General features: G+C 36.9%; 1 protein-coding gene across 1 annotated transcript; it reads right to left on the reverse strand.

Moving 5' to 3' along the window:
• Positions 1 to 1,099: 1,099 nt before the first annotated feature.
• Positions 1,100 to 5,091, reverse strand: LOC147627421 (uncharacterized). Its single transcript, XM_086814308.1, has 6 exons — positions 4,650 to 5,091; positions 3,729 to 4,066; positions 3,351 to 3,436; positions 2,878 to 3,105; positions 1,703 to 2,028; positions 1,100 to 1,470 (listed from the first exon to the last, which is right to left on the reverse strand). Exons 1-6 carry the CDS (start codon positions 5,074 to 5,076, stop codon positions 1,190 to 1,192), a joined length of 1,686 nt encoding a protein of 561 aa, XP_086670434.1. The 5' UTR covers positions 5,077 to 5,091; the 3' UTR covers positions 1,100 to 1,189.
• Between the last annotated feature and the right edge of the window lie 4,806 nt (positions 5,092 to 9,897).

Raw genomic sequence — 9,897 nt, forward strand, 5'->3', positions numbered from 1 at the left:
AACCGTGCTGTTTTCTAGGTAAGTGTAGACTATATCATATGATTGGGACCACATTAGGTTATAAAATTGTCAAGTATCTAGTAGTAGGGACTTTAGATAACTCCCAAGGCCATCAAAGACCATCTAGATCCTCAAACGGGCCTTGCAACTCGAGAGTAGCATGTCCTCAGTTTTTTTGTCTAGCACTCACTTCTATGGTCACATAGCCTATGTAAGCATGAATCTTACTTGATAGAGTGCCAAGTCTACATAAGCTATCTCCTAACCATCTATGTGCTCGGGTGCTCACCACAATGGCTACTCCTTATATAATACAAGGCCTTACAAATAGAGTACATTCATCACACTTTTCCAATATGTGACTCATATCTTTACAAAAAAATTGGGCTAAAAAAATGAGTATTATTCATGTCCATTGTTACTAGATATTTTGAGCTTAAGTAGAAATGTTTGAGATTTCAACATGATTGCAGCGTCGCTTTGTTTGAATACTCATAAATCATTGTTTAATAATGGTAACCAACCATTAAATCTACCCAACAAAAAAACTATGATTACAAAAGCTTAGGGAAATTAGGTGAAAATGAACAATGTTTTCTAGGTAGTTGAAGCACACTTAAAATAAAACCACCAAAACAAAGGCAAGTTTTTTTCTAATCCCATTTTGGTTTGATTTTTAATTAATCAATGGAACTCTTGAATTAGAAATAGTTTGGTCATTCTCAATTTGAACATAATATTCTTAAGAAATTTTGAATCCATGTCATTGCACCCAATACCTTCAGAGACATGATCTCAACATGATTTGAACATTTCCTTTATTTAGCATTACTAGAGGACATGGAAGTTTCTCCACTTTGATAAATGAACAATTTGAAAATCTAAATTCATCCTTTAAACCCAAACCACACATACAACTCATGTGCTTGCCCACATGTACAAAGTATAGGCAAAAAAATCTTGGTCCACCACATTATGTTATACATGAGTAGTTGTAATATTATTAATGTCAACTTAGAAATATTAGCACTTCTATGCATTGCAAAAATTAAGTGTAGCATTTTTTTAACACAATATTTCTTCGATGTGGGATATATGCTATTGAAAATATTTATTTTATTCTAGAAATAAACACAAAATAAGATTGTGATACGATATCTTGATTTTGTTGGCTTTACTCCCACTCCTTTTATGGCAAGGTACCATTTAGCCAATCTTGTTGTACACTTGGAGACAGTGCATGAAGAGGGTCGCAATAAGTATGTATGCCATTTGTGTTTCCCACTGGGGACCTAAAAGTAGCTATACCTTTTATCGGATCATAACTCTCATAATGATTAACAAGTTGCTTTCCACCTTCTAATGGTAAATCCAAAATGAATTTCGGAACATTGAAGCCTGCAGTAAGTCCTTGTACTTGTTTTTCCAAGTGTAATATTGTTGATAAAGGTGTCCGCAAATCCTCTACTCCTAAAATGTAGAAAAATAGAAAAGGCATCATGCCTTAGACGTTTATTTACTCTGATTAAACACATGTATACATTCATTGATGTTGCTTATATATATTTATTTACCATGGTGAAACAAGTGTGCACATTTGTTGATACTATGTCATTTATATATAATTATTGGTATATTATAGGGACGGGGAAGAGAGAGAGAGAGAGAGAGAGAGAGAGAGAGAGAGAGAGAGATCACGTACCTTTAACCATCTCACCTTGATACACATAGTATGGGTGTATGTTGTTGTACGATAACTTCTTTATGAGAGTAGACATTGTCTCTAGTGAGTCATTGACACCTCGTAAAAGGACACTTTGATTTCTTAAAGTCACCCCAAGTTGGAAGAGCTTTAGAGCTGCAAGTTCTGTGATCCAAGATATTTCATTTGGATGATTAAAGTGTAGATGAAGGGCTACATGTTTACCCATTTCTCTACCCCTTTGTACCAAGTTACAAATGACATTTCTCCATGTATGGTCATTTAATACTCGCATGGGTGCTGCTGTGAAACCTCGTGTCCCAAACCTACAAAATGAACAAATGAGATGCTATCTATCCACCATCTCTAGCCCATTTCATACCATACTATATTTAAAAACAAGTGTATCTAATTGTGAAGTGTTTTCATAACATATGAGTAGGTTGAACAACATAAAGGCCTAGGGGTGGTGGATAGTTGTTGTTGATCAGAAGTCTCCATTCAACTGAAAATCCCCATTATGGAGAAAGTCAATTTTTCAAACCCTAAGTTTTTTTAGCAATATTTATAAACCAATGTTTTCTCTTGGGGACATTTTTCAATCATCAAGTTTGTTCAATAATCCATGTATTTGTATACTCTTATGAATCAATGACATGATGAGGGATGCCATAGCCAGCCACAATCTATTATGTGCATGATAGAGTTGATGGTTTAATGCTTTGTGTGTTGGCACTTATGAAGTTAAACCCACATAATATGTTCTTCTTAAGTTTGGGAAAGAACTCAAACTTTTAATTAATGAATTATCCAAGTTATTTATCATGCTTAACTGCTAGGACATCATGTGCAATATGAGAACTCACGCAATACACACACACACACACACACACATATATATACATACATACATACATATATATATATATGTGTATATATATATATATATATATATATATATATATAATACTTGTTCGTAGAGAACAAGCTTTCATTTTTGAGAAAGGAAGCTTGAAATTATTCCTTTAGGAATTTAGACAAAGGTATCCTATGGTTATCCATTCTATGAAGTTTAGGACATTTGAGACATACATGTTTCATTTTAGAAACTAGAATACGTCAAAACATATTTTTTTGCAATGAAACAGCCACGGACATATTTTCAAATGTTTTACCTGAAACGACGGATGTGAGGCATAGATAAAAGTGTTGTGCCGATGTACTCAATGTCATCTGTTGATAAGAAAAACGTATCGCCTCCAGAAATTGTCAAGTCTTCAATTTGGGGATGAGTACTGAGATACTCAAAGGCCTGTTTCCATCGTTCACGGTTGGACTTTGAAAAAGTTTGTTTTTGGACCATGTTGGTTTCAGCACCCACGACATAGCTTCTATAGCAAAATCTGAGACAAAAGCATCCGAATCGCTAAAGCTAATTAGTATAGAACTTTTGCGCACAACCACTCTTGTGTTTATTTCTCTCTTTTTCTCGAAAGATTGTGTTATTATTAACTCAACATTTGAAATCTTATTGTTACCTATGTACCTCCAAATATTTTATAAACCATTTAAATTTATTGATTGATTGATTTAAACCACAAAAAAAACAACCTAGTGTATGATTGGCTTAAAGGTAAACAAAAGGTACCTGCAATATATTGGACACACGGTTGTAGACACAAGTACAGCTTTATCTGGATAACGATGTACAAGGCCGGGCACCGGACTTTGAAGCTACATTTGAAGACCACATGAGTATTGCAAAACAAGAGAGCAACAATAAGTCTTTCAAACCAAAAAAATAATCACAAGTTATGTGTCCACGTGTAGTATTGTTTATTTTTTTAATCCACATGGAGAGGTGGCTATAACTTAAAAGCCCCCTTAAGATAGTGTGTAGATGTTTTTTGATATATATATATACTTATCTTCCCCCAACAAAAAAAAAGAAGAAGAATAAAAAACATTTTTCCCTCAAAGAACCATGATCACTTCTAGATGTAGTGAGGGGAGTAAATGTAAGTACTTCCTCTGATAACGTATCTAGTAGGGCCATGGGATGGTCTTGCTGCCGAGTGGAGTCCAAGGGAAGAAACTGCATTCTGATGGGGTCTGTTGCGGCATTGGCCCAATCGATACACGATAATACATATGGTGTTAGCGAAATGCTCATGGGGGCCCGATCGATGCCCGCTAGCACATCATCTCGGAAGCTTTGATCGTCGTGAGGGAGGACATTCTGAAGGAAGTCGGTTACTTGATCCTTGCTTCGAATTGAGTTGCTTAGCTGCCAACGGTAGCTCAGAAACTCATCCGCTTCTACATTGGAGAACATGGGTATCTTTTTCCAGAATTGCTCACCACCTTTTCAATACATATTCAAACACATGGAGGGGTTAAAAATGTTTATGAAAGAAATAGTTTCTTTTTGCAAATAATAGTGTATTTTCCACAGAGAACTTGTTGAAAATAATTCCACTCGAAAACAAAACGTTTAGCAGATTTAGCAGATGCACAAAAGCCTGCAAACAATGGATGTGCTTTCTCTCTCTCTCGAATCGAATCGAATCGAGAAAAAGGTTGCGAAATTGTAAACTTGTGAGAGAGATGTTTTTCGTAAACACTGGAGAGCTTAAGCGTGTGATGGCATTTCCTTTTTTCGAAAAGCATAAACTATATTAATAAAAAGAGGGGGATTGAAAAAGCTTTTTTTTTTGGGATAAGAAAGACGGACTCCATAGAAGATAAGATTGATATTGGTAGTACGTATATATATATATATAAAACTCGAATTCTTGAAAGCAGTACTGTAAAAGTATAAAGGTATTATAAACAAACACATTGATATATATCGTCCGAAAAAGATTTGCATAGGTTAACTTGTTTTATAACAAAAATTTCGAAATTTTGAATCTTTTATGCGAAATTACAACCGTAACTTTCTTACCAAGAGCATGAGTCGCAGTGCCTACAAGCTCTGTATTAATCACGGCTCGCGTTGCTAAGCGAGGGGTAGTATGGGCAACCTTACCAAAGTTGCCATTGAAGGGAACATTACGGGAGAAATCATGAATCAACAACTGCACGTTGGTCCTGGCGGGGTGTAAAAGCAGAGTAGTAGTACTACCAGAGAGAGCCATGGTTTTCTGCTTTCTCAAGGGTGGGCAGAGGGAGGGCACTGGGCAGCAGTACAGTACTAACTTGTAAGTGGTATGTAAGTTATCAACTTCATCAATCTTCTTCTTCTGATGATCAGATGAGGGCCTTTTATAATTCTTAGACCTCAGATACCACCGCCCACAGAAAGCGACACGCTTTGGCAACGCTGTGTCGTCGTCTCTACGTATACTACTATATTTTCCTTTGAGGACCATGTGCCATGGAATCTGGAGTCTGGACCCACGCCCTCCACTTCGTTGAAAGTGATTTGTATTATGTAACTTGTCCTGGGCGGAACAGTGTCAGGCCTTCCCATGCCGTTCCAATGTTTTTATTATTTTAGATAGCATTTGATTTTTTTAAACACAAAGCAATTAAAACAATCATAATTGAAGATTGAGCAATATGGAAATGATAAAGAGAGTTTTTTTTTTTTCGTTTGAAGGGGAATCTTCATTACAGCTCATGTAACATTTGAGGTCTTCCTTCTTTCAAACTTTTCCACACCTCATCCCAATCAACATCTTTCATGTTATGTGGAGGAGAAAGTGAGAAGAACATAGCCATGTCAAGCATTTTCAAGGCCAAACATCTACCTATGCTTTTGATCATGTTTTGTTTAGAGAAGCCTCTCACACAAATAACAAAGCTAGCTGGTAATGTCACAACAATTTGCCAACAACTTATACAATGTAGAAAACATTTGTTGCCATTCTGCTTTAGATCCGCATTGTTGCCATGCATCAACGAGTCGCAATTTGATGGATAAGACTCGTATAATGTGGAAACAAATCTAAACAGTTCTAACTCTCATGATTGTTTTTTTTTACCAATGATGACAGGCACTAATCCCACTCTGAATTTGTCACTAAATCTCTTTAAGAATTCCTTTGCTTGTTCTCAATGATGAATATCCTTATCTCTATGATAGTTTTTGGGTGAGAACAATTTTGTAGCATTGCACAAGGCAAATTCATAAAACCGCATCTCCAAGTTATCTATATTATGGTGGTTTGCTTACATTTTCCTTTGTTGGAACGGTAGATTCCTTTCAACAAAAGCCTTAGCCAACGTTATATTGTGCCATTTGCACTACCTCCCATCCCACTTGTAAGAAGAGATCTATACTGAAGAGCATGGTAGTGTATTCTACCTTATATAAGACGAGCACATATTAGTAAGGGGCATGGTACATTATCTGCATTACACTTAAAATTCTATGATTTAATCAACATATTTCTTAATGATTTTTGTTCCATTTTTCAAACACTTTTTCCTTAAAACAGCCTACTTATGTTCCGCTGATGATTCATTAATTAGTAAAGCTTGTTTTTGGATGGTTGTACTACCTTCATAAGCAAAGATTGTTTTCATTTGACTTCCCTGTGCATATGACTGATGCACTTGTGCTATGCCATGTGATCATGTATTCTCTTGCCACATAGACACACCAAGCATCGAATGCAAATTTAGTTACCTCACATCCTTCTTTGGATGACCCCATGACATTGGTTGTCTCACCTCCCTTCTCCATGGCTATGGCTGGGCTAGCTCTAAAGGAGAAAACGAAGAATCTCTTTCACTTTTCTCTTTGACAACTATTAAGAAATAGCTATGGTCGGTTGTCTGCTTGCCTTGTTCTCTTGTCACCTCCATAGCCATTACTCTACTCACAAACCACTAGGGGTCATGGACGATGAGACAACCATGAATAAACAGGGCTGCACAATGCTATGACCTGCTATTGCCAAAGGCAGCAAAACTCATTACCATCAAAACCTCGCCATGATTAGATTTCTTTGGTGTATTGGTGTTGTTTGCAGCAGTAGCCTCTCTCCTTGTACAAGAGCACTGAGTTGGTGGTGCCTCTGAAAACAAGACGACCACATCCCATTTTCTTCTCCGTTTTAGCACCTTCCACAGCCGCCCACCAACAACTCTCCCCAATAGCTCTCCTATCATATGTGTAGCTTGTCAAAGAGCTCGCTAGGTGTAGGTTGTCAAAGAGTCATTATTTTGATTATTATAATATCTACAAGTGCCTCTGAAAAAGAAGGTGACCACATACACTGAGTAGCTCTATTGTCACCTATGCAACTTGTCAAAGCGCTTGGCAGGTGTGGCTTGTCAAAGAGTCATTAGTTTTGTTACTATAATCTTTCCACACGTTATTTTTATTATTATAATCTTTCCACATGTTATTTTTATTATTTTTATTACTATAATCTTTCCACACGTTATTTTTATTATTATAATCTCTAAGACACAAAGTGAAAGGTAAGTAGATTTGAAAATGTTGTTTAATGTAATATTACTTAAATTGTTGCACATCTTTGTTACAAAACAATACTTTCAAATCTCTCTCTCTCTCTCTCTCGTATACTAATAACGTTTGTTCCAAATTTGTAAACTGTGTAGGCAATGAGTAGGCGGGGGATGTGTAATGTGGATAGCATTGAGGAATCACAATAGAAAGCACGGGTGTGATGGGTGAACGGACTCTAGACATTCGACTCTAAACTCAAGAAGACTAGAAGCTTCAAGGCTCAAGTGTGTTGCATGAATACTGCTATGTTTGGAAATTGGGAGTGTTTTTAAAGCTCTAAGTTAGGCTTAGCGAGCTAGGCTACCAACCAAGAAAAGGTGCCAAACTCCAAAAAGGCACCAAACGCCAAAAGAGAACCACAAATTTGCTAGTGCTACTAGTTACTATTGCCAAATTCCAATTCCCAAAGATTAAAGTTTACCAAATTACCTTAGGCCTTAGGCTTTTACGTATTTTTTGTGTTATATATATTCTATGTCATATGATTTCATATAGAAGGAAAAATTTATGTATTATCCTTCTTTTGATAATCTAAAAAACTCCTTGTCCTTCTATCTTGAAGGCTACTTTTAGCTTTGATGCTTTTTTGGAGGCTATTTAGAAAATAGCCCTTCATGTGAAGGGTTAGACCCCCTTGGAAGGGTACTACAACATTCAAATTCCACAATGCTAGTCCTAAGGATTCAATTTTGTTTTTGGAAATTTTAGTTACAAAGCTAGATAATCTATGCATTTTATCACCGAGGTCAGGGCTACCTTTTAACGAGCACCCTTGCCTGTCAAATTTTATTGGAAAAGAGATTAGACTTGCAAGTATTTCACCATTTACATGTAATTTTAGATGGGTGGCTAGGAAATATTTTTGCAAGTTTTTTACGTCCAAAATACCCAAAATGCCCATCCAAAATCAAACTTGTTGGTGGTAGAATGTAGAACTTTGGAAGAGTCATGAGCAGGGTTGATTTTTGATGTCTAATATTCAGTGGACCATGGAACTTTGGAAGAGTCCTGAGCAAGGTTGATTTTTTGAGACGGGAGGGTCTAATGTTCAGTGGATCATGGAACTTTGGAAGAGTCCCGAGCAAGTTTGTTTTTTGACAGGGAGGGTATGTCGGCATGTAAATTTTGAATGATAGGTTCTAGATTTAAAGTGTCCTTCTTGGGACATTCTTAAAAAGTAAGTGTCCTTCAAAAATATAAGTTTGGTATTACAAACTTATACCTCAACATCAATTTATAAACAAAAAATTATAAACTTATACGACGTGAATGTCAATTTACAAACATAAGTTTGATATTACAAACTTATACCTCTGGAAGCATGGTACTGCGGACACTTGTTAAGGTAGTCCAAAGTTTGGATCGCCTCACTCTATTGCTTATGGTTTATTGCCATAAGCAACTTGTGGCCCCCAAGGTACCACGAGCTATATATGACCTTAGCAGTCTTGTGCACTATCTCAACTTTCAAGTGATGACGACGATGAAAATAGCACTTGTTGGGGTGGACCGTGGAACTTTGGAAGAGTCTTGACTCCGGTATCCTTGACCTTCAAAATTAACAGGTTCTATGAAATGCACGAAGTTTTTTTGTATTTTAGTATAATTTTTGACAAAAATTTTAAAAATTTACAAATATTTTATGGCCAAAATGCTCAAAAACGGTCTTCACGCCTAGTGCTAGAATTTGAAGGTTGGAGTACCCTTCCAAAAGGGTCAAAACCTTCACATGAAGGGTGAAAAGACAATTACCCTTCAAAGGAAGAGAAGGGTTTTGAAAAATTTAGTTATATGCCCTTCCAATCTCTTCATAAAGAAAAGCTAGTGAAAGAAAAGCCCTTAAAAAAGAAAGAAAAAATAAGGGGGGTGCCCTTCAAATTCAAGGCGTGTGAATCACGCCCATGAAAAAGCAACTACTCCTTGAGCAGGCTGGGCACCCTTGCCCAAGTCCCGGACGTGGCTGCCAGACGCTGCCAACTATTGTCGTCGTCAAGCTCACACGGTTCAAAGTTCAAATTCCACTGTCCACTTTTGCATGGCGACACGCTGCTGTTGTCTTAAAAAAAAACAAAATGTACTGACCATGGACCCACGGTACCAAAGAGGAAAAATAAACGAATCACGGGCATCTCGATTCTCGATTATCCACAACCACGGGGCAGGGGCCCTCCACGAACTTTCAGACACACATGATCGGTGAGTCGTGACTCGGCCCGCACTCGACTAAAAGGACAGGTTTCCTGAAAGAGCAGGTAATATGATCATACTCCACTAATTCCAAAGTGTTTTCATGTACACCATTGGGAAGGGCATCTTTAACACGTCATACTCCACGTCGTAGATCACAATTTAAAAGAGCAAATAATATGTTAATCGTTAGCGTCCACAAATGATCTATGTATATCATACTCCACTTTATTGCAATGTCCACCCATGTCTATGACTGGGAAAGGGACCTTCTACCCACCATCATACTCCACTTCAAACACCACAGTTTCGAAAAGCACATGATGTGCGACGAGGGCCAAAATTTGATAGTTTCCTTCAAATATCAAGTGACACAAATTTTGAAATTGCTTTTCATTTGATATAAAATCTTACAATTACACCTTTTAAGTGACATTGGATACATGAGAATGAAATGCATTTACAATTACACCTTTTAAGTGACATTGGATACATGAGAATGAAATGCATACTGTCTATAGTG

The sequence above is a fragment of the Cibotium barometz genome, chromosome 20, assembly GCF_041138505.1.
Source record: "Cibotium barometz isolate CiBa-2024 chromosome 20, ASM4113850v1, whole genome shotgun sequence".
Taxonomy (NCBI): domain Eukaryota; kingdom Viridiplantae; phylum Streptophyta; class Polypodiopsida; order Cyatheales; family Cibotiaceae; genus Cibotium; species Cibotium barometz.